Source organism: Hippichthys cyanospilos, chromosome 14, assembly GCF_059441005.1.
Source record: "Hippichthys cyanospilos isolate Australia breed blue-spotted pipefish chromosome 14, RoL_Hcya_1.0, whole genome shotgun sequence".
In the NCBI taxonomy this organism is placed as follows: Eukaryota; Metazoa; Chordata; class Actinopteri; order Syngnathiformes; family Syngnathidae; genus Hippichthys; species Hippichthys cyanospilos.
Window position 1 is genome coordinate 10,108,150 of NC_142382.1, and position 18,862 is coordinate 10,127,011.

Sequence of the window (18,862 nt, forward strand, 5' to 3'; positions counted from 1 at the left end):
TCAAGGTCTGTTTATTTATTCACATACCTATATAGGTTATGCATTTTTAGGAATTTATATCATAAAATGCTATCTTTCTTGTTTAAAAAAAAATTCTAATCGAACTCATAAGTCAAGGTACCACTGTGCATACTAGTTTCTAAGTCCGCTGTCAGTCACGGGCCCTTAGAATCGACTCATCACATTCCCCCCCCTTATGGCGCCCCTGCCCGTGGAGTTAATAGAGCTTTTGCGATGACGCTGAACTAAGGAGAGCCGAGCGAGGGAGGGATACAAGCGAGATGCCTCCCCTCGATGCGATCGCCGCTCAGCGCCTCATCCTATCGCCTGGCACGCCGCCAGTCGTCCAGTAGAAAAGGCATTCCGAGTACAGTTTGAGCTGCCGTGTGCATTTGTGCTCCCAAACAGTATTTCCTTTCATTCCCTCTCTGCGCACTGTGTTTATTTTGGTGCTCGTCTACGCCGCCAGGCCTGACTGAGATGGAAAACTGACTTCCAGGCCGATGACATGACAGCTGGAAGCGGCTTCCTGTAGCTCAGCGAAAGAGAGATAAAGGAAAAGCATTCCCCTCCGCGTAACATTCTGCACCCCTTCTCTAATAAAACTTTAAACACGCAAAAATAGCAACAGTAAAGTGTTACAAAAATAACAAATGAACGTATCCTAAGTATCTGTGAGCTATGTGCCTTTAAGAGGCGGGGCCTGCTGCGGGGATGCTTGAAGTGGTCGGTTCAAGCCATGGTGATTCCGCGTGAGCGTCTGAACACGAGTTATGGCTCAGGAAAGTGTTACGTGTTCTACTGCCCTTTCGGCCGTGGATCTACTTTCCCACATGCAAGGCCATTAAAATAAGTACAGAGTAAAAAACACAAAAGAACTGCGAAAAAACTGTGGTCACTCGATCACGAAGATGGTACAGTATTGGTAGGTTGCAAAAAAAAAAAGATGGGGCTAAAGTATGATGTTAACTTTGCCCATAAAAATAAATTACTGAAAATTAAATAATAATCAAATTATTATTTATGATGATTAAAAATAAATTCATAATAGTATTTATAGCTATGATGCGAGACCTAGCGTGCGTGTTGCAGCGGACGATTGTGTGGTGACATCACACTACTTGCATTTGCCTCTGCCTTCGCTCTCCTTGCTCTCGATATCCCCCGAGCTGTGTTCACATTGCTTTCTTTATCTTCTCAGTGATAGCAATAAAACTCAGTTGCAGTAGTTGAGTCATGTTCATTATTCCATTGTAAAAATATTTTGCGTGGGTTTAGGCCCGTGTTGGGAGCCTCTGGGTTGCGTTGAAGAACTAACCTACAGTAATCCTGTTAAAGCTGATTAATGTGCAATCTTTCTTTATTTTTATTTATTTATTTATTTATGTATGCATTCATTACTTGCAGTGCTAACTTGTATCAACAGTAATTTTAGCTCAGGCTGCTCCAAACCCCGCTACATGGTCCCTCCCTCTCCTTTCAAGAAAAAGGTAGATTGTAGGTGCTGGGTTAGGGTTAGGATGCTTGTTTCAACACCCCTTAATCCACACCATTGTGATAAATTGTTATCTGTGTAAAGGTCCATATACTTACAGATTCTATATTATAAAACCTATTTTGTTGGGATATGCAGTTACACATTTGCATGAGACGGGGCTATTTTAAAAAAAAAGAGCAATTTTCGCCCCAAATATGCTGTCATTCTTGATCCGTGGGATATTTTGATGAAGAAAATAAAACATCACAAGTCACGGCAGGTTATTAAATCATTCTGGAACTGTTTTTCAAAAAAGTTATTAATACCATCCATCTTCATATGTCTGCTTTAATGTCACTGGATGTTTTTGTGCTGTAATGATGTCAATTTACATTCCAACAACACACCCTGCACCAGCAACGCATGCAAGATAAGGCTCGTTGAACCCAAGTGAACTGTACAGTAGTTCAAGTCAACATGGCTCCCATTCACTCCTTTCAGCCGGGCCTTCGCTAGCTCGCACCTGAATGAGGCGATGGCAGCCGGCAACGCGCTTCGTCTGCCTGATTCTGATAAAGAGCCCTCTCACTGACACGATCCGACACTCACTCATTTCCTCCTCAGACTGAAGGCAATAAATCTTCGGCTGCAGAGGCTTGAGAAGCTGGAGACGCGGGCCAAGAGGAGGCCTGTACAACACATGCGACTCATATTCCCTCCGGGTTTGTACGCTTTGATCGCGGCTCGACCAAAAAGATCCCGCCTTTGCTTTCATGTCACAAAAATTGACAAGAGTAACACACCGGAGAGGCGGGCAAAGGGAAGTCGCACAAAAGGAGCGTTGTCTGGGTAAAGAGAGGAAGAGATTAGGAGGGTTTACAAGAGCGCGAGATAAAGGGAAAGTGTGATTAATGGCCACTGACAGCTGATCACAGAGAATGCTCTCCGTTTGCAGTCGCTGTCACAGTCAATCAGTGCGGCGCAGTCATCTCACTGCAAAGGTAAACCGGGCAGGCACCGAGCTCCACAAAGGCCGCGGACCTTCTGAGAGCGCCCTGCCCCCTCCTTCCTCCGAAACGCCACACTGGGTCTCTGCACACTTGCTGAATAATTCTCACGAGTTCTCCAAAGCAGAACGTCTTGTTTACAAAAAGAAAAAGGCAGCTCTTCACACGCTGTACTGTATTTATTCCTGCTGCTTCAATAAAAGCTCCTTTGAGTCTTTTTTTGTTTTTAATCTCACTGAGTGAAGACAAATGGAAAATAATAGGTAACTACATTTACAGATATACTGGCATTTATGTCCTCACTGAGCACAAATGTAAACAACTCGTGACACCAATCGGCGCTTGCTCTCATTTCATTTTTGAGGTGCGGTCAAGTGGTCAAAAAGTGGTCAAGAGATTTTTGTTTTATTTGATGATGAGGATGCAGTCATCATGGCAACTAATGTGCGATATCTCACTATTTAGCACGTAATTTCCTTTCGCCACAACAAGGATTTACAGCAGAAAAATGGATAATAACCGATCAGATGTGTCTACCTTTGGTCACAATGCGATGCAGGATATTAGTTAAGGGAAGTCATTCAAACAAACACACCAAATAAATCTTTTTCCTTTATCCAAAGAGAAAATTCCCCCCGCATCTGGAAATCTAGCATGTACATAACTTGCGCAAATGTCACAACTAACTCATTCAATCCTAAAGACGTACTTTTACGTGTCTTTTGCGAGTTCAGGAATTAAATTCTAGGTAGGTAGTTAGGTAAGTAAGTAGGTCTCTATTTTAGTTTGTTAGTTGGTTCGTATGTTTGTTTACTTCTACGTGTTAAGAGTCAAGGAGGGTCAGAAAATGGATAGCACCGACTAAGTAGTTAGTAACTATTGTTAACATGTCTTGTTAACCACTCTTCCAGCATTCAGCCACTTTTGCAAAACATTGATTTCACAATTTAGCCAATTTTCAAAACTTCATTTTTTAAAATGTATTGCCTAACCCTAATTGATAGAAGTACTTAAGTTCTGGTCAAAGGTCAAAGACTTTGGCTATGTGTGTGTGTGTGTGTGTGTGTGTGTGTTTTTCCAAGCTTATAGGTGCAACATCTACCCCAGCCCCCTGTGCCCTACATAATGGAAAAAATGCATTGTGAAATGCAGAAGCTGTTCCCAATGGATCCAGTTACAGTAATTGATGCGTTTATAAGATGTTTGTTAACCTAGGCCAGGCTTCAATACTTTAAGGAGGAGATTGAAAAGAAATGTTCTGGTCACAAACACACACGCGCGCAGTCTCACACACACACGTTTTGATTTTGTGGGAGGTGCGCAGCTAGCGTATTTTTCCGACAGCTCAGTTTGGACGAACGCGGGCTGATCTCTGCTTGGGCTTGACTGTGACACTCAAATGAAGTGATGAATGGTATGATTTGCTAATGCTAATGCTGCGATGGAAAAAGGCCCGTGAGCAGACAAACAGATGTGCGGTGCATCAGTGAAAAGTGCTTAATATCACCGGTGCTGCAATAACCTCAACACTTCGCCGGCTCGTGATGGAAAGAGCGGCTCAGGTCCTGAAAGATGACGGGACACACGTGAGCGCAGAAAGCCACAAGTGCGGCGCGTTAGCCGCAATAAACCCAGAGCTGGATTTTTGATTCTCTTGGTGCAAGTGAACAAGCTTCTGGCAGAGGCAGAGTAAGTGGAACTGGGGAGAATCGTCCAACAGATGGGAATGTCCTCTCTGTTTCAAGATGCCATCATTGTTCAGCCTCGTTTATTCATCCTTCAGCTATGACATCACCTTTGCTAAGTTATTCTCATCTATCTAACTGCCTTTACACAGCAGTGAGGTAAAAATATCCTGTGGTACTTATCGTTCCTCCATGTCCTGGCTCCGATCATTCACGCTGGCACCAGAACTTTCAAAGCGCGTGCGGAAGCGCAGCATAAAACCCACCTGTCTTAGCGCAGATGGCCTCATAGACCAAATGCTGCCCGTTGGCCGTGATTCCATAGGCCGACATCTGAGCGGACGGCTGCCTATAGCGAAGACAGATACAGGATAATGAGGATTTGCGGCAATACTTCAGCGTTTCTTTCTTTCAAAACTTGTTTAAGTAATGTTTTGTGAGTGAATCGGAAAATGTACTTATTTTATTTGCGGGGTTAAACATGCAAAGTCCATGTCTGGTGTTGGCGTTTGCACATACAGTATGTAAAGATGTGCTCACTATTCTTACGTAAAAAGCAAAAATATGCAATTATGAATCCATCAGGAAAGCAATGTTTTTCGTGCATCCTGCTTCGTTATTGTTATCATTACATTAACTAGGCTCAATCAGAGTATCAATAGAATCAATACTAATTAATGGCTGTATTCTACCAATACAAAGGAGTTAACATCGATCTGTTATTTATTCTGTGATATGTTTTCACAATATCAGGCTTATGTCTCCGAAAAAGTAACTTGAGATATATTCTAATTCTACACCTAATTCTCTTCAAACAGAATTTATAAAATACAGGGCAGCATCTCAAAAATTGACAAAGTCATGGCAATTTGAATGCGTTCAAAGTTTTGGCACGTTCATCTTTTAATGGTGCTCATCGTCTACTAATTTCTTATTTTCACACATTTAATTTACAATCAGAACATGTGGCTGCTCGGAAATGAAAGTTGAAACCTTAAGGGGGTTGTTTTCATAGGAATTCAAAAATGAACATCTGTCCAAAATGCATATTTTCATCAATAACTCTAAAGTAATCTCTGCAACATAAGCCTGGTTTGTGAAAATGCATCATATTTATCTTGGTTTCTCATGTGACCCTCAGGCAATCGCTTTTGTGCGCATGCACATCGGACACACTTGCTGGCCCAACATACTGTACAGTTCTATAGCTATAGCTAAAATCACTTGTATTTTCAGTAATGTTTAATCATGTTTTTTTTTTTATTTTTACATGTTTTTAATTACAGTTTTAGCTTTACCTGAATGTAATCCTGCTTTGATTCCAATCTCACTGTGCCTCTTCTGCCTCTCCATATTCCTTTGCTTTTGTTTTTAAATGCATGCAATTTGCAGAACTCTAATAAGATTATAACAAGATTAATAACTCAACAAGTAAGTTTAATTTAAAAGGACAAATGATTTACCTGATGTAATTGGTATCAGTGTTACTGGAAGTATTAGAGAGATCTTTTGTTGTGTTTAGAGAATATAGCTGGCTTGTGAAAAGTTCAGTGAAAAAAAGTAGCGCAAACACACAAAAAAAAGTTTACTTTTGATCAGAGCAAAAGACTTTTCTGGTTTGAATACACCCGTAGGACAAATTTAAAAAATAAGACAACATTTTATTTTAGTTGCAGCCCCACTAAATGGAATTACCTTTGTATTCTTGCCTGCAGTGGCATAATTCCGTATATGGGACACGAACGAAGTGGCAACTACACACAGACGTCTGTCTTCCAGTGTGAATAGTGACTATGAGAACGATTACACGGTACATTTATATCAAAGCATTTCACCAAGATGCTTGCAGATTGCCGACATGACACATTACAAGGACTTTTTTTTTTTTTTTTTTTCACAAACTCTAAAGCAAATGCTGTAAATCATGGTAAAATCCGGCAAGGCCTGGAACAGGAGCAGGCATGTTTGTAACAGTATACATTCAGTCTGTTAAGTATTTTTTGTTTGGGGCGCGGGTGGGGAGTGGGGACAATAAATAAAGCTTACTTGGTATTAACCTCTCACCCCATAGCAGCCGCCTGCCAGAAGAGCATTAACCAGGTAATGAGGGTACACACTGCCTCCTTGTAAGGGGCTGCACAGTTGTTCTTTCATACCATTACACAACCACAAATAGAATTGGCCCACTTTAAGAGTGGCATACTTTGACAGGAAGCAAGTCCTTTCATATAGAGTGTGGGGCAAAAAAAAAAAAAAAATGTGACCTCTGTGTTTTCACATCACACTCTTTGTCAACAGTCTCTTTCTGTCACTTTGAGGGGCAGGCTACGTGTGGCTTCAACTCATGGAGTGTGACCATGAGTACACTTTGCGCACACAGGTAACTTGCTTGTCGTAATGTTATTCAGACCGACCAAAGGGGATCGGGTTTAACCATAAACACGCTTTTGTCAGCCCCAGTGTGTATATAGTATCCTGTGCAAATAACTACCGTTGTGGCTGATTAATAGGGAGTGAAAGCGGCAGCGAGGCTGACGTTAATGGCACTCCTGTAATTGTCACTCTATTAGTAATGCCACACGACAGCCCGCGGTTTCCGTAGCTACAGCTGCGACTCGCCAAAGCGTGCAAACAAAATACCAAACAGGCCCATTTATTTGTGTTACAAATTGCTGCTTTCAAAGCCTTCACTGCAGTCACCCCGTCGTAAGCCCTCGCAGCGCCTCGGGTTGGCAGCTGTGGTATGTTGATAGGCCGGAGACCCCATGCGATACCAACTTGAGGAACATCTGCCGCACACGCGCATCCCACATGTTTGGCTGCGAGTCGACAGTACAAAAAAAAGTGATCCTGACTCTTTGCCGCTTCTTCACGTCGGTATCAGTGCTTGGGCTCGACTTTGGTGGAGACGGGTTTCTGATGGGGTACTCAGTCACCACCCACACATTTAAAATGGATCGTTGCTCGTGAGTGGTAGTCAAACGGCGTATTGTGGTGGTACCTTGGGTTTGGTCCCCTGCCCCAACACCCAGCCACTGAAAAGTTACAAAGCCGGATAAATGGCCATATTGCATCATCAAGGGCATCCGGCGTAAAAATTGGGCCTTACAAATCATGGGAGTTAAAAGCATGACTCACTGGGTTGATCACTGAGAAGTCGAAGAGCGGATGAGTTGCGACATCTTGACGCAATGGAATAACGTTAAGATTTGTCTGCAACCACTAGAGAGGGCAATTAATTCAAGCCTATCTAGTTTCCTGCATAAATGGGCTGTGTCAAATGAGTAAGTAAACAGGAAAAGGGCCAAGTTTGGTGCAGTATCATTTTGAATTAAAACTTCATTGTAGTAAAAGGAAAGGAAGTGTATTTTTTTTAAACCGCTTGCCAGGTTGTGTTCATGTTTTACGAATGGATTCAAAGGGCTTTTGGTTATTTCACCCATCCACCCATTTACTGACGCTTATATGGATTCGGTCGGAGGGTAGCAGCTTTAACAGGGAAGGCCAGACTTCCCTCTCCCCAGCCACTTCGTCCAGATCAAACTCCAGTCCTTGAGGGCCGATACCCTGCATGTTTTCAATCCTTCTCTCTCAAACACACCTGAATCAAATGATTTTTGAGCTCTTGCAGCGGTTGCTGAGGAATCATTAGAATCATTAATCATCTGAATCATTAGAATCAGGTGTTTTAGGGAGAGAAACTTGGAAAACATGGAGGATACCGGCTCTCGAGGACAGGAATTGACACCTTTGGTCCAGCTTCTCCTACTTTTGTTTTCATTTCGGAGTTGGAAAGAAGAAATTTTGCACCTAATCAGCAGTGCAGTAAACAACTTTTCATTCATTCGTTTTCAGTCATTTTACAGTATAAAATGTCAGACGAATGAAAATGTGTCTTTGGCTGCAACAATTTTGCGAGTTTGTTTTGTCTTGGTTTAAAACCAGAAATGGTTGGAATTTGTTTTTGGGAGCACGCAGCTGAACAACAAGCATGTCTTTGTTTTGTGATGGATATTTCACCGAGGAGTGCATGGTGAACCTTTGCCAGTACCAAAGTGTATTAGCAAAGCGTATTTGTCAAATTACAAATGGAAGCTGGCACCATTCCGACAATCGCACCCAGTGGAGACGTCATTGCTCTAAGTACATTATTGTATTAGCATTAATGCACTAACGTTAGCTTCACTGTCTAAAATTTACCTTGTGCAGTGAATGAATCACACATTCATGCTGTATAAAGACTGCTACTGCTACAGTTCCCAACAATCGGCTTTAGCCTAAGCGTGACAACCATATGATGTGAGGCGCACTTTTAGTAAACAAGCCGTTTCACTTAGTGGTTTGAAATGAAGCTACCAAAAAATTTGAATTTCCAGTGCGCCAAACGTGAGATTGCATTATTTATTTGCATAGATTTAACTGTCTAAAGCTTAAAAGTCCCTTATTATTATTTAAAAAGAATCAACAGTATGCCTTACCTGAAAAGTTTTTGATAGAAATGGGTTTGTGAGTGAGTGCTTAAAAAAAATCGTATTTATTGTGCATTTCACTGCTTAATTCAAACTTTAATTGGTTAGCCATGGGTTCCAAGATTGCTAGTGATGTTGAAGAGAGAGTAAGAAGATGATTTATATGGAAACGAATTTGGAGAAAATCAAGAAATAGGAAGAAGGCCGAGCTAGCCCTCACTAAAGGTAAATAAATCCTTTCTATAGTTTTTATTTATGATGTTATTTAATTGTATGCATGTATATTATATATACATAGCACGATACTATTTTGATACCAATTTTCAATATGTATATACAATTTTGATGTTTTTATCTGGGGTTTTACACACATTAGCTATTTAACATAGGTTTGGATCGCCCGCCATAAAGGCAAATTCGCGTTACGATCCCAACCGCAGAAAGGATTAAACTCGTGAACCGGGGGCCCACTGTGTATCGTTCTATCTCTATCCACTTTCTACGTTTATCTTGCCTATCTCCACAAATGACTACCCCTTTGTGAAACAATCCCACAACTGAAAAATTCCTCCAATAAACACATGAAACGAGCCAGTGTCACACCGATCAGTGGCACGTTTGTACTGTTCAGTGCCGTGTGCAGTTCAAGAGCCGGTGAGAGGAAGGTGGATAACCTTGAACTGTATGAATAAACCAAGCACAGTGATTCCATTGTAAGTCAGACAGGCTTAGGCATACACTGGGATGAATATCAGATAACAGAAGGATAGGGTTGCCCCTAAAATGAGTGCTCGAAGGGAAGCAACTTATTATCCCACCGTTCTCTGCAAACAATCATCTCCATTCCCCTGGACAGAGTTGAATTTTCTGTCACTCGTTTCCATTCTCTTTCTTCTTTCATTTCATTGTTTCCATCAGTGCTTTTTGGTTCTGAAGCTTCCGTTTTTCCCACACTCTCCCCTGTCACACTGGTCGACCACAAAAATGCAGGACGGAGGAGAGTGTTGGGGAAGAGGGGGTCGGGGGGGGGGGGGGGGGGGGCGCTTTGGGGAGGGAAAGGTTGCTCTGGAATTCCACATGCAGTGGGTAAACACGGCAACTGCCAGGAAGACACACACACACACACACACACACACACACAGGAGCAAACAGGGCACCTAACAGGCGGTACTAACCTTCGCGACAACCCCTGGGCTGCACCCCTGCCCGTTTAACTATTAACTCGCCAGCCCTTGCTCAGGCAGTCCGAGTAAGGTGCATGAATGAAACACGTCGGCAAACACGGCACCTCTGGGCCGGTCTTCACAATATTAACATACTCCTGTCAGGATAACATCCACATCGTATGTAAACATGGACAAATATACTGTACAGTGAGCACAGCTGAAACCTCAGGGCCAGACTTTACGAGGGTGATCACACCCTCGCACCTGCAGAAAGCATTAAAAGTAATAGTAGTCTTTGATCACGAGGGTTTGTCTTTTTTGTGTAATTTGGCCAGATTCTCTCGTAATAAAGTCATAAAGTGAGCGGGGGAACTAGCCGTTAAGCACAGTTTCTCGTTTTTCCTTTAATTTTCCCTTCTGTGCTCTTCAGCTTATCTCCAAACCAAACAGGATTTAAATGGCGCTCCGAGCCCGGGCCCTTCCACTGAACCACATTGTGTTTATGGTTCAGGCAGAAATCGGGCCCGTGTGGAGGTTGTTTACTGAGGAGGCAGATCCACCCAGCAGCCAAAAGACGTGGAGCACAGCGCACATGTTGGAACTCTCATTAGAATTAGCCTTGTCCTCTTGAACTCCACGACGCCATACGTTCTCACGCCAGAAGCAACATTGAGAATTGGCGGTTAAAAGGAAGCGCTTACTTGACCAGGCGTGCTGTTGATGGTTTCCTGATCGGGCCTTCTCGGGCTTCGTTGGGGGGTTTTGGGGAGAGTACCAGACTATCACGGGTCCGGATGTGACTCTGATGGGGTGGTCCAGGAAAGCTGGAAGACGTTGTGGGAACCTTAGCGTGGGGAGCGCTTGTTTCATCTAAATGCTGATCCTATGGGACAAGAAGTTTAATTTAGACACTTGCCAAGAAGTTTAAATTAGACATTTTGTACACAAATTACACCGCGCAGGAAGGGAGTATCCCAACTAACCTATACACATAAATTCGTCAGTTACAATAACTCATTCACTGCCACTGACGGCTTTTGACGTCAAAGATCAGATTTACTGAATTGATCGTAAACAACTTTACATGCACATGAAATACTTCTGTCACGACAATAAAAAATAAGAGATTAACAAGGATCAGTAATGAATTGATCTAATTAATCTCATTAAATTGCACCTAAAATTTTGTGAAAAAATATAAATTATTTTTTCTCGATTTAGACACACTGTGTTATTGTGGCAAATCACAAAAAAAAAAGGCTTACACCAACATAAAAGTGGCATCAGTCATTTATTTTCTGGCTGCAATATTTAGGTTTCAACCATCGGGGGGGATGGGAAAAATAACACTAAAATAAAACATTGTCAATCGAGTCCGTCGGCGACTCACTCAAAAGCAGGGTGTTCTTGAGTTTAGTTTGGCAAGGAGCATTGCTATGGCTCGCTATCGTTAGCTGTGGCTGTAGTCACAGCTGGGTGCGTTGCATTTATGTGGTATCCAACACTTGGGCTGCTTCTGTGGGAACTAAACAGCTTCTTACGAAGAATACATATCTATTATCTTTCCCAAAGGTGCCATTGTGGCATTTTTTTTAAAAGTTAAATTTACAATTCATCAGAGCGACAAACTATCACATGCGCTTCCTCCTGCTCCTGAACTTGCCCTTCCACCCATAACGGCTGCCAATCAGGTTATGCCAAACGCAATAACAGCCAATCAGTGTCCACTTCGGGGTCTGAGTGACCTTGGTTTAAGCCTGATTCATAAAAATTGATCTAATCAGCATTAAAATAAAAAGTATCAAGTTAGAGAGTAAAAATGAGATTAATGCACTCTTAAATATGAAAGAAAAAACACTTTAACTATGACTGCAATCAATTGATCACAATCCATTATGACACTCCTAGTATAAACCTCTAACTCATTCACTGCCATGGACGCTATGGATGTCAATGAGCCATTTTTACTGCGCTGGTAGTAAATGAATTTCAATAAGCCTGAAAAGCTTTTCTATGCTTTGCAACGTGTGGCAGTTGGCAGTTATTGCATGAAGTGCATTACACATACCTATGAGACCGGGGTGAATTTTTCAATAAAACAAGTCACATACATATGTTTCACATTGCCTTGCAGAGATCTGCAGTCAAATGAATGCCATTGTAGTTTGTCTTTGTTTTATTCACTTTTTTCCTTTTACCTGGACTTAGGGAGTAACTGTGGGACCGTTAGCTCACTCCTCTTAGTCCTTAAACAAAGCTGGAGAGCCTGGGCAATAGTTGAAAGCCAAAGCTAGAGTTAGTCACAGCTATAGCCAAGAAAGTGTCCTGCCCTGTGTATGGAGTGTCAGACTACTGCTAGCTGCACAGAAAAACTACACTAGATGTTCTGGGAGTCAACCAAGGAGGAACTACAGGGTGGAGTGTTTCTTTTTTTTTTTGTAAACTCATTATAATGAATTATGCCACTGATGTTACAGTTCAAAATGACATATTGAAAGAGAACATTATTATCTTATTTATTGCAATTGGCGACACTAAAAAGCAAATTCTTCCCATTATTTGTTTGCTTAAGAGGAGTATGGTACTTCAAAGACTTGGGTGGAAGAGGGAAAAAAGTTACTTCTGACATAATATTTTAGGGCCGTACTCCAATCCATCCTTACAACGCTGGTATGTGTTACATACAGCATATCCCTCCCAATCTTATGTCGATGCTATTTTCGCCACAGCTTCATATGGTTATCTAAAATACTGATGATCTTCCAGCTTCACGGTAGAGTGAGATGTTCAAAGGACTGCAATTGGGATTGAGAATACCGATGTAACTTTTTTTTAGTGCTGATAAATGAGAATCTGAGTTTCCAGGTTGCATGGCCTATGGCTGCATTTCAGCTTGAGCAAGGCCAGGAAGGGCACCTTTGTTTGGCTGCCAGGTGGCCTCAGGCCAAGCCCACGGAGGAGCCGCACAGTCTGCACCCAATAAGTGAAACGTGGAGTAGAGAGTCAGAACAGGCCCCTTGACTATTTCTCCCTCCCGGAAACCTTACAAATATGGACACTCACTCTTCCAATGCGAGAGCCAGGAAGGTGTGCTTGACTAGCCAACCAAATTTTAAAAAACACACAGAGAGAAAAAAAACAGAATGATGTCATGTAGTTGATGGGATTGTCTTGCACAATATTCCTGGACAGCCAAAAAAAAAAGAAGAATAGTTTTAACAGGCAGTGAATAAGTTGTCAGGACTGACTGTCAGGAAGCCGCAGGTGGGTGGAATGAACAGAAAACGACAGCAAAGATTTATTATCAGATATGGTGACGAAACTCTCATAACCCGATTCCCCCTTTCTATGAGCACAATTTATTAGGATTGTGAGACTAGATGGCTCCGGCTCTTCATTCATAGCGCATAGAGCCTTTGTAATGATTTCCTGGGATATTCCTGAGGCCATTTTGCTTGGAGGATGACAGGCGCTCCTTAAAGAAAAATGTAATCCACCGAGTTGCAGCTCGGGGCTGAAAAAGAATGATGACGGAACAGAGGAGTTGATCACATTAAAGTGCCCTGCATGGAGCTGCGAGAGCAAGCCAAGACAAACGTCACCTAAATTGCATGAATTAAGACTCAGCTATGAAGATGAAAAAACAATGAGGTGGGAGAAACGGCATTACTGAGAACAGCTTGGAAAAAAGTGCTTGCTTCCAGTCATTCCACACTGTAAGCTGTCCCATGGCACACTCCTGTCTCCACTTCTCTCCATCCTTGTGTTGAATCCACAAAATCCACTGGAAAATGAATAAATACGCTCCTCCTTGAGATCATCTTTCAGAGCCACTGTGTAAAACTATGGCGGCGAGAACGACGTCTTTTTCCTCAATATGCAAAATATCTTCTTTTCAGAACGCAACCGTCGAGTCGAAGTCAGGCAAGCACTTCTGAGAACATTATTTGAATGTTTTAATGATGACACTCCACTTTCCATGTGCAAATAACACCTCATTCACTCATGGGTAGCATTCCTTGATTACTTCAAATACAGGCCTGGCTGCGTACCACAGCCAAACAATGTCGTTTTGAGTGAGGAGTCATGTTTGGCTCTCCAGGAATGAGTTTCTATGAGGCGGGATCTTCCCACTGAAAGACCAGGAGGTTTGGAGGGAGATTCTCTGAATAGCTTTGGAAATGCTAACATGAAAGCTTCCCCTTCATGTGGGCGCTTTTTGGACAGCGCGGTGCTTAGGTAAGGTAATGTTTTTTTGAAACATGAGGGAGTCATAACTCAGCAGTTCACGGACAAGTCACCGGGATTTCATCTTTGCTGAGCTTTTGCATTTAGCCAAACCAATCCTAACCTCAACTAAGTTACATTTGATCTCATCACCAACTGCCAGTTTAAGTGCTGAGACGCACAACCAAAACAACCTAAGAATAAAAACCAATTCCCATTTACCATTTAAATTACTGCACACAATGATCAAAAGCACCCCTTCTATGTGCTTGCTGAAGCTATCTAAGGTACCTTTTCACAGTACTAAATGGTATCTATTGTGCACAAGAATCTTTCACATATTTGCGGTCAACTGTTTACTAATTCACATAGTTTCCCTTTGTCCTATAAAATCTACTTACCTTTATACCCCTGAAAAATATAGTAATGTGAATATCACAACTGAAAAACAGTTAAAAAAAAACAAAGATATGTTTAGCTTGGGATGTCATTGGAAGTTAGAGTCTTGTTTAAAAATGGGTTTTTTTTTCCAATCAGTGAAATGCTGTATGATTTTGAAATTAAAGTATACATTTTTGAGATTATAGGTTTTTGTAAATGTTTAGATTAAAATGCTAGAACAGAATGAAAACAAATGAAAAAAAGGCATCAATTACACAATTTCTACACTTTTCAGAAGAACTTGTATCCACAAAGAGAAAACAGCTAGTATATTGAAGAGAGATATCTGATGTCCACACTTTTCAGAAGAACTTGTAGCCACAAAGTGAAAACGGCTACTATATTGAAGAGAGATACCTGATGTCCACAATGGTTCTGGTCCAAAAATCGCTGCGGTTGAGTTTTTTGCAGTTGCATTTGCTGAACGGCAAACTGATGCTGATGGTTTCCTTTCACAGTATTGCAGCTACGCTCAGGATTTGCCAACATCACGGAGCTGAAGTCGCTGCGACACTGTCTGTCACTGGAAGACTCGCCATCATTTCTTCGCCCGTCACTAAGGTTTTCAGACAGACAGAAGTAATTACTAAAGAGCAAACAACCTTTCTACTAGTTCATGTCATATAATGCTAACAAATATAATATGTATACTTTGTTATATAATCATAAAATATTAATATATATATTAGAGTTAATGTCAGAGTCCATTCATAAGTAATTTGAGACTTGATATTTCAGCTTTGCGGCTTTCATAATAAAAAGTCCTTACATTTAAATAAGGTAGAGGTGAGGCAAAAAAGGGTTCTCTCACCTTGTTTAAACATGATAAATTTTCATTGTATATCTAGAAAAACATCTCGCAGCTTTATATCATGTTAGGCATTGGACTAAATTGTGAAAATCAGTCAAAGCTGAGGACAAAGCTTGTGGCAGTCCTAGAGCAAACCAAAAACTTTAGCTTCAGTACTCCATGAACTTCACGTTCCATTCACATCACAAAGCCACAACCTGGAAAGAAAACCATTTGACGAGTGCCACGAGTTTGTAACTGGATTATCTGTTATTAGAACTAAGCCTTTTTTTCTTTACCGCTGTTGAGAGAATAAGAGAAGACCAGCCTCATCCTCAGACATACTTATACTGAATCAATTGCTCCCTTATGACCCAAAGATTCCAGGAGCAATGGAACTCATTTAAAGAAATTTCTGTATTTCATTTTACCTCATGTGAACAACCCGCTAGATCATGATACACTATGTGGAAACATGTTGAGCTCTACACAAAAACGGACATGGCATTTAGCACTAATTCACTGTCTTTTTGGTCTCTGTGTTTAACTGTTAATCTCCATTTTTTTTTTTTATCAAAGTCTACAGAAGGCAGGAAACTGAATATAGTGATTCATTGGGTCAAAAAATGACTGACACAACTTTGTGAGTTATTAATTTGACCCAACAGTTTGAGTCATTTATACAGCTAAAACCTAAAGTGTGTTAAGTCAGTGGAATAAACACGGCCCTGGTTTTGTGCCTGCATTGTGATTTTATTTCTATATGACAATAAACCCTTTTGAAAAGCCTAATCCATCACAGACAAACAGCTTGTGTGTATGGTGTGCTGCACTACTTTGGGCTGGGCCCTGCTAAAAATAAGGCCCTAAAGAGCACTATCGGGAGTAGTGAGGAGAGATTGGACAAAAATAGAGTGAAACTAGCCCAGTTGAGGAAATTAGATCCCGAAGGGGTCTTATTGAGAAAAAGAAAAAAACTTTTTGAGAATTCCCCTCAATTCATTTTTCCACTGGCGTACTACAGTGCCTTACACACTTACACAATAGCTACAGTATCTCTAGAAAACAAATTCAAGTACAGTACAGTACAGTACAGTGCAGTTGTGCAATTAATTCTTAATGTGAGTTATCCTGTGGTGCTCAAGTGAAGCATATTGCTGGCTTTGTAGCCAAAAGAAAACAAAACTCAATGCTTGCCTCCGATCACATAATAGGGCCTATTTTACAACAACAATTGGTGTGAAGGTCAATCCATTTTTTTTCCTCACTCCTGGAAACAAAAGCTTGTCTGTGAACATTTCAAGGTCAGAGGCCAGCAGACAAAGCCTCGAACCCGTTCTTTGTTTACAGCAGTTATTTCTTTTAATGAGTTACACTTGGAACTGCAGTGCCACTATTTTACTAGTCTATGTCCTGGCCATTTGTCACAGCGACAACTAATTTTAGCTTTATTGTGATGATGTTGGGATGGAAAAAAAAAAAAAAAAAAAAGAGAAAAACAAATGAGTCAAAAGAACAGACCATGCAAAATATCCAAGACTTCCTGTCTGACTCCCTGCTCTGCTCGCTATACTTTACAGTACACTGATATGACTTCTGGTCAAACAATACAGCAGTGTAAGTTGAGCACATGTGCGACATCAATCTAACTCAGTGTGAATGTGGGAAAATGAACAGTGTGGGATGAAGTTGCGCCACGGCATCAAAAGTTCCGCCTGGCCATTCCTCCCACTTGTGGTGGTTGCTTGAAAAGGTGCATCTTTTACTAATTTAAAAGACAAACTATTATTGACAACAATCATGAAGTGTGGCCCAACATGCGTGTAGTAACACGGCACGCCGAATAGCATAAAACCACCCGCCCTCCCATTACAACATCTGGCTCTAATCAGTCGCGAATAAAAACATCTTTTACATTCAAAGGCGGAGAGACATCAAGCCAATTTTGCGGAACTTTTGGTGAAAATGTTGAACTTCTTTGATGGCACACAGAGTCTTTTTATTAGTCAGGTTTGTTAGTTCAGCAAACTGGCTGATATAAAATTCTCTGGAATGTCCCGACAATATTCAACCAAGTCAAACAACAGGGCGACAAAGCACTGAGGCGAACTAAAAATACCGCATGCAGACAGAGACAATAGTTTAGATGTCTGTTTCTGTGGTGAGGGTGCTAACACAACCAGCGATGCTCAAATGTGTTAACATTACACAAGGGGACGACCAGCTACAAACCACTGTTGATTTCATATAAACATAAGTTTACTGGCCAACCATAATTGTTACAAGATAAAAATAGGTTCAGTTAGAAATATTAGACGACATTAATTGCATCATAGCTTGGTGTGGTTGTCTCACGGTTTTAAACGTAAACTGAAAACTGTGTTTAAAAAGCGGTGAATAGAGGTCCACATGCAGGTTTGAAAAACTTGGCGGAAATAATCCTAGTTTATAGCAGTTGTAACAGAACAAGCGATGTTGTTTCCCAGTCAGCTGACGTTCTGTCCTAAAGAAATACCCGCTGTCGAGTGTGCTGATGCAGCATACCTGTTGGATCCAGGCAGCGGCACTTCAAAGACCCACAACTGCTCTTTTGGACCAGATCATAATTCACCCCTGTGGTTGCCTTAAGAGCAGGCCGCTTAACGGTTTCAGTATGTTTGGCACAAAGTGCCAGGCGAAGCGTAGGGGGATGGACTCAGGAAATTCGGAGTGGCAGGAAGGCAAAATCCTCCTGATATCGGTCCTAATATCTTATTACATCTTATTTGGAGCAGGATTTGTTTAGAGCAAAGTGGATGTTGACGCGATCCATGGATTTGGGGGATTCGACAAAGGAGCATTGTGTGGAAGGCTACCCTAGACGGGTAACCTGAGTATATTGTGTCACCTGGGGACTTTCAAAGTGACCTCTAACAAATGCACTATTTTTGTGTGAAAGACCAACTTGTAAACAAGGCGTGAACCGGAAAAGTTTCAAACAAATTTGACGTTTGTTGATCGATCATATCTTGACTGTCTAAAAACGGATGGCTAAAAATATTTAAGCACACTTTCATTGTTTCTCCTTTTAAATCAACCCACCCAGGTTTTGAATTAGACCCATAGCAACACACTTGGTAATGGTAAGGCATTTCTTTTTCAATCTATTATCTTCGGAGAGTAACGTCATTTCCAGGATGGCCGAGTTGACAGCATTTCATTGCTCTTTGCCATTGTTAATTAGCTGAATTCTAAAGATTTCTGGACATTGTGTGGCATTGTTCACATTCAGGTAAGAAAAGAGTACGAAAAATGTAAGAAATGGACCATTTCACTTGCGCAAAGTGAATGCAATTCATGCCAGTGTCGACAAATATTTTTTGTTTCAAGAGCTTCACAAGGAGACTTTTAACGTATTTGTTGCCTAATGTTCGTTATATGTTTAAGTAGCAGAATAAAAATAAAAGCTGAGTTGGGCACATCGATCCATTGTTGATGGATGCTAATGTTTCTGCAAGCATTTTCGGCAAGTGGTATATAATGTGAAATCTCAAAGAAATATACAGATTGAGAAGGAACGTCTAAACTGGGCAGGATAGATGGCCATGAACTCACTTCAAT

General features: G+C 41.3%; 1 protein-coding gene across 3 annotated transcripts in view; it reads right to left on the reverse strand.

Moving 5' to 3' along the window:
- The window catches only part of ttll5 (tubulin tyrosine ligase-like family, member 5), a 55,478-nt gene that overhangs the window by 2,467 nt on the left and 34,149 nt on the right, over positions 1-18,862 (reverse strand). For all 3 annotated transcript variants that reach the window (XM_088432494.1, XM_088432495.1, XM_088432493.1), the window contains exons 28-30: positions 14,830-15,028; positions 10,506-10,687; positions 4,436-4,518 (exon numbers count right to left, since the gene is read on the reverse strand). In XM_088432494.1, the coding sequence (XP_088288620.1) occupies positions 4,436-4,518; positions 10,506-10,687; positions 14,830-15,028 (464 nt within the window). The remainder of the gene's footprint in view (positions 1-4,435; positions 4,519-10,505; positions 10,688-14,829; positions 15,029-18,862) is intronic.